The sequence below is a fragment of the Phocoena phocoena genome, chromosome 1 (genome assembly GCF_963924675.1).
Source record: "Phocoena phocoena chromosome 1, mPhoPho1.1, whole genome shotgun sequence".
Classification (NCBI taxonomy): Eukaryota; Metazoa; Chordata; class Mammalia; order Artiodactyla; family Phocoenidae; genus Phocoena; species Phocoena phocoena.
The window spans coordinates 62,754,867-62,761,708 of record NC_089219.1 but is presented as its reverse complement, the minus strand read 5'-3'; the positions used below and the strand labels follow the sequence as shown (position 1 = coordinate 62,761,708).

General features: G+C 36.3%; 1 protein-coding gene across 1 annotated transcript in view; it reads left to right on the top strand.

Annotated features, from left to right (window-relative positions):
* Window positions 1–277: 277 nt before the first annotated feature.
* The window catches only part of NEGR1 (neuronal growth regulator 1), a 922,148-nt gene continuing 915,583 nt past the window's right edge, over window positions 278–6,842 (top strand). The window contains exon 1 of the mRNA XM_065879003.1: window positions 278–514. Within this exon, the coding sequence (XP_065735075.1) occupies window positions 339–514 (176 nt within the window). The 5' untranslated portion in view covers window positions 278–338. The remainder of the gene's footprint in view (window positions 515–6,842) is intronic.

Below are 6,842 nucleotides of genomic sequence, written 5' to 3'. Positions count from 1 at the left end.
CGAGCCGCCCGAGAATTAGCCATACTCCGGACTCGGCCAAAAGCTACCGAGAGGAGGTGTAGTGTGGTGCTAGGGGGTGGGAGGGGAGGGAGGGAGGGAAAGCAAAGACGAGGAGGAGGGGAGGCAAAAAAGAGAGAAACAACACCCAACAACTAGAGGGGGGTGGGGGGGGAAGAAAGAAAAGAAACCCACCCATCCACCAAATAAAAAAAAAAAAAAAAATAGAAAGAAAAAAAAATCCTGTGGCGCGCTGCCTGGTTCCCGGGAAGACTAGCCAGCACCAGGGGGTGGGGGAGTGCGAGCTGAAAGCTGCTGGAGAGTGAGCAGCCCTAGCAGGGATGGACATGATGCTGTTGGTGCAGGGTGCTTGTTGCTCGAACCAGTGGCTGGCGGCGGTGCTCCTCAGCCTGTGCTGCCTGCTACCCTCCTGCCTCCCGGCTGGACAGAGTGTGGACTTCCCCTGGGCTGCTGTGGACAACATGATGGTCAGAAAAGGGGACACGGCGGTGCTTAGGTAGGAAGAACGTCGTGCTTTTTCGTACTTGTCTCAGTCTGTCTTTCTGTCTCTCCACCTTTCTTGCCTTCTTTTTAAACCAAGTAATGATGCTGGTGGTGATCACTATCAAAAGACTACATTTCAGGAAATTCAGTTGCTGATTCTGCGTGGAGCCATGGCCCCTTAACCCCGGGGCAGGTAGCAAGCCGGACTGGTGATGCTAAAGCACTTTGCCGGAACGACAGGTAGCCCGGGGATGAGTGAAGTGTGAGGTTTAAGAGGGGCAGGTGCCACTTGGAAACTAAATTCACAAGGTCTCTGTTTTATTGTCATGGGGTACTCTTGGAGAGTCTGACAAGTTTACCAGGTTGTTTCTATTTTACTGCAGCCTAAGCGACTTTTTCAAACTGATGGCTGGCTCCCTGCTCCTATGTATTTTCCCTCTCACTTGGACACTTAGGCTCAATTTCTCCCTTTTCAGTTTTCTTTCTTTCCTCTTACCGCTTTCTCCCTTTTCTTTTTCTCCCTTCGTTTTCTTTTCTTTTTTCCATCTCCCCCCTTCTTCCTTTCCCTCTTTTCATTCCTTTTCTATTTTTCCTCCCTTTTTTCTCCTCATATTTTCTTTTTTTTATCTCCACCACTCTAATTTCTCACCTCTTATTTAACCCACTTTTCTCCACTCTTTACCTTTCTCCATTCCCCATTTTTCTTCTTCATTAATATCCCCGTTCTGTGATCTCTCTCTCTCTCTCTCTCTCTCTCTCTGTCTCCCTCTGTCTCTCTCTCTCTTTTTGACTCACATTTCCCATCTCTTTCCTCATATCGGTTCCCATCCCTGTCAGACACACGTATGTTCCCTCTAACCCCTTCCAGTACCATTTTCTCACCCTCACAAATCTCTCTTTCTTAACCACACTCCCTCACATACTCTGTTTCACATTCTCACACATGCTGGCACTTCCATACTCTCCCTAACAACCACTTTCACGTTCAGATTCTCTTCTACTGTCTAAAAGGCACACGCTACTTCACTGTTCCACACATTGTCACTCACACATGTGTACACACAGTCTCTCTCTTTCCTCTTTCTATCCCCTCATCTTTCCCTTTTCCTCTCTTTTCCCATTTTAAGTTTTGCTTTTGCTCACTCTCCCTTCTTCCCTTCTTTTCCCCAAGCTTGAGCATCAAAATGTTTTGTCATTAATGAACATCCATAGACTAATTTTATCTTTAAACAACACTGCAGATAAGCTTCTAGAAACATTTTTTCTCCTGTGAAAATATAAATTGATAATCAGCGGTGCTTAGATCTAAACAAGGCTAAATGCCCTTATTCCTTCATTTCCCATTGCCCTCCCTTCACCCCATGACACTTCCACCTGACATATATCTCAAATCTCCCTGAAAGATCTTCTTTCTCTCCACTGGGTGGTAGTTGGCTTGTAAGTGCAGATTGCACAAAGTCAGTATATGTGGCATGTCTAAGGTGAAACCGAGTGGGCTATGTTTTATTTGAGTCATGCAATATATTTTAAATTTAATGATCTGGGATCTGGGTGTGGTAAATGATTTACACCTTCTAAAACATGCTTATGAGTCCAGATTCATCTGGAATACTATTGTAGTTTCTAATATACATTAATAACGTGTTTTTATAATATATGCTATCTCTACTGTAAATGCAAAATGCCACTGGATGTATACAAAAGTAACAAATGATTTGTTATAACTTAGTAAAATACCTTTCATTGTTGGTAAAAGAGATGAACTTTTGGTCACACACAGGATATAAATTAAATTCTTGTTTATGTTCTTTATATTAAGTTTGTTTTGGAAGTTTAAACAACAGTAAGGATGAAGTGCTATCTTTAGAGGTTGCAAACACTTATCATTGGAGCTGCGATCTATATGTTTGTAGCAGCATATTGTCTATTTGTAATGAGCATTAACACTTTCAATCTAAAGGATTTGATAGACTGCTTGTCTTTTAATGGTATATCTTAGGTGTTTTGTTTCTATTAAAATAACTGAACCCATGTTCTGCCTCTAGGAGACCTATGTTTAGTTCAGTCATTGCTTCCAATAGTGAAGCTTCTCTAACTAGTGACACCAATATCCTTCCTGGTTTGTTGTTTTGGTGCAGTCCTCATTTACTTGTGTGCACTGTACCTCATCCATTTATATGCCATAATCCTGAGTTTTGTCATATCTTAGTTTAGGGAACTTTTGACTTTTAAACTTTTAAAAGAGAATACAACCTCTGTCTCTTCTGAATAATGTTTCTAACCAATTACAATGTTTTTTAAAATAAACAGAATCTTTATTTTGTGTCATATGAAACAAATCCAATCTGCATTACTTTTTACTCAGAGTAATTTGCTTTCAATAATTCTAGAATTCTCTAGGGAGTATCCTATTTTTTATCTTTTTTACATTGCCCACAGGTTTTAAACACTTTTAACGTGTATATTTATAAGAAATCCTCTTTCTCTTAAAAAAAGTGTTAAATTGTGTCAGTTATTTTTCTTGACTCATCTGCAACTGGTATTTGCTCTCTTCATAGACCAGTACAGAAGAGCTTAAGGACTAATTGAGTGTAAGTCAGGTGACATACTTTTCATCAAAAGTAATGACACAGAGTTATAGTTTATGTTTTCACTTTGGATACTTGGAATTGTGTTTGATCTAATTATCTAATTCATTAGAAAACAAAACAAACAAAACAAAATCTTCCCTAATACATACACACCCTCACGTCAAAGTACAGAAAGCTAGTACTCAAGAGAACACTTTACTGAATTACATGAATTCATTTATTAAGCTTTACACAGTATACTCTATTTTTAATGTAACACATTCCTCAAAGTATCTCTAATAAAAAGCAAATAGTGGCATAAAAGTTATCAAATAACTAAGTGCTAAAGGCCTGAAAGTGCAAACGTGTCAGTCAGTGACTCTGTTGCTTGTGGTTACGTTAATGAAACAGAAGTTTAAAGGTCAAATCATACGTTGTTATCTCCTAAATGCCAGAATGTCTGTTTTAGAGAAAAGAATCAAGAAAAGCAAAACTTCCCTTAAGTGGTGTTATCGTACAAAAGCGAATTCATTCTGTGATCCACAAACTGTATCTATCATTTTGTAAATCACCTTCTCTATTTGGCTTAAATAGAGGACTTATAATGAAGTTCCATTTAGTTATTTCAACATTCTTATCATTTTAACTTTGCCTCTTAAGGTTAGTGAAGCAATATATTAAATGTCAAAATGTCCATTATTTCTAATAATGATATTCACTGATAAATCTCTGAAGGATTCACGTGAGGTATTTGGACATTCTTGATAAAGTATTTAATGATGCATCTATTCAATACAATAACTTTGGTACTTCCCTTACCTAAACTTTAAATGAATGCATGGATGTCTAGAATACATTGTAATTTGCTACCAATACAAATTAATATTTTCATTAACTTATGAGATACTAGATATTAGATTGCTACCACATTTAATACTTATTGCTATTTTATGCTTAACAGAGCTTGTTAATTTGTGTATGGAGAAATTAACTTCTTCTCTAGTCTTGAAATTGCATTTTAAAGTACATGGAAGATCTGAGTTAATGCTTCATGAGGTGACATAGGAAAGAACAGGAGATGCTAGAACCACATTGGTCATGCTTCAGGACCCAGTGTTTCTAGACCTAGAAAATCAAGGGGAACATAATTCTGATCTGGCTCAATACATTAATTTCTGATGACTTTTTTTTTTTGTAGTTTTGAAGCTACTTTAATGTGAATCAGTCACTTTATTCTTACCTTATTAACAAATACAGTTATGTTAACATGTCCAAAAACATTTAATATTCTTTGGAGATAATGTAAGGAATAGCCTCATTTATATCATCCCAGTTTTTAAAAAGACATGTCATTTTTAAGCTAGTTCTTTCATCTGTTTCTACTTCAACTCATCTATGAATTTTGTATATTTTAAGCTGCCATCCTGATATGAATTCAAAATATCCTATTCTCTGTTTGTCATGCTTTAATCGAAGGAAGGAAGGAAGGTTCTTTTCTTAAATGTGATATCTTCTTTAGCAAAGTTGAACACAACTTTGTCATTTTAATGCAATAGATTTGAATGGAAGTTATATGAGATCCTAATAATGATATTGTAATAAGACAGAAGACTTTTGCTTCAAGCATACAGTATAGAGCACATTTATGCAGAAGATATTTCCATTGGAAGTCACAAAACTTTTACAAGTAGATTTATAAATGGATATGACAAGCATTTATTACTTCTCAGCCTATTTGTCCAATACATTTGCCTTTTGATTACGTTAATTAGTTTTGGTTTAAAATGTATGCTATTGGATACAAGAAAGTAAATGATTTATGTATGAGAATGCAGAATTACCAATAACAATAGAGTCGATTATACTGTACTTTTGGAATATCATTGAAGAGTCTCTTCAGTGAGACTCTTCAAACTCATCTGTTAAGTCATCCCTACACATTGATGCATCACATATTCCAAATGTACTGTTCAACTATATAGGCATTTTCAGTTTAGAACATTAAGGCACTATTTAAAAACCTACATCCTTATTAAATAGTGTCATTGAACAAATATTTTTAAAATTCTGAGGTTTTTTTTCCTTCTTTAAAGGAGAAGTGGTAATAGATAGTCATGCTGAGTCATTTTGGAAAAATGCACTCCAAAATATGGAATAAAATGCTACAGTGTTACCTGTAGTGATTTGCAGAGCTGTTCTATTAGCATGACACATTACTTGATACATTAATACACAATCATTCATTATATTAAAGAACAACATAGTATTTTTAAATTTTTTAGATACATTTATTTTTGTCCAATTTTTTTTAGTTTAGAAGATCTGATAAGCCCATGTGGTTGTATGTCTTTGAGCACAAGCATATGTTAATGAACTACTTATTTTAAATAGATTGGATTTACAATTAAATAGCTCCATGAGATAAGTTAATTCTGAAATACCTGACTTTCGGAATGTTTGGAGAAATGTTCACATCCTGTATGTGACAGTTCTAGGCCTGATTAACCAGATCCAACCTTCATCCTTCTCCTATGCTGTGCTATTGGAGATAGATGATGAAGCTAATCCCCAGGCTGCATTTCCCAGTTGTCCATGTCAGCTGTCTTCAGGCTGTGGTTGTCCAATGGAAGGTAGTTTTAGGAGAAGGGAGGATATGATGAGTGAGAGGCCAAGGTGTTTCTCCCATCCTTCATTGCTTTGGGCAGTGTTCAGCAGTGTCTCCATCTCCCACTGGATAAACGGCTCTTGGGCTTCTGTATACTGCCTCACCCATTTGTTCTTCCATCCTAAAAGTAGCAATGGCTTCCTGCTGTTCTAACTGTTGGACTGTCTTATCATCATGTGTTCTTCTTTTCAACTTTTCCATCCTCTTTGCAATCAATTCCCTGCATTAAATTTCCTCTGTTTTAAATATTCAGAATGGTTTACATTTTGCTGGTAGAACCCTGATTGATACATGGTGAAAAGTAATAGTTTTAGTGATTTTAAATATATTGGGTTGAATTACTGTTTTGCTCATGGTAACATAAATGTTGCTTCCTAGAACTGGATATAATAGTTGTTTAAGGAGGTAGGCATAGAACTATAACAACACTGAGGCATATTATGAAGAAGAAAAATGGATATTTGGGGTATTGTCCACACCCAGATTATGGTGAGCACAATAAACCAATTGTATAAATATTTAGTTAAATATATGATTGAATAATTAATTTCAGAAGAAAAATATAAAGATGCTATGCATGGGAAAATAAAGTAGTTGAAGAATATAAATTGGCAAGAATCAATAATACCTTTTTTTTTTTTTTCCCCCCATTGAGCAAAAGAGAACCAGGGCTAAACTCTGTTTGTGGATATGTGGTCAAAATGCTGAACTAATTCCTACAGTGTTGACTATTGAAATCAATAGGAATTAAAGGCCTTTCTTTTATGTAGCTTAATACCTGAAGAGCAAATCAAAGTTTCCAGTTTCTTATGAAGTATATGATCATAACAGTACACATAGCCACTGTAGAAATTAGTCTCTCAAGCCATTTGAAACTTTTTGTTAGAAATCAGGTCACTTTTCTACCATATCCTATTCAAAATGTCATACACTAAGACATTATAGACATCACATCACTAACATGGAAGAGCTAAGGGAAGCTTTATTAGTCGGTATTTGTTTTTACTCTCCCGCTTAACTGAGTATTAGATGATGTGGTGACCTTCCCCTTACATTCTTCAAAATTCTTTCTAAAAGATATTTTGTAGGTGTCTGGCTCCAATATA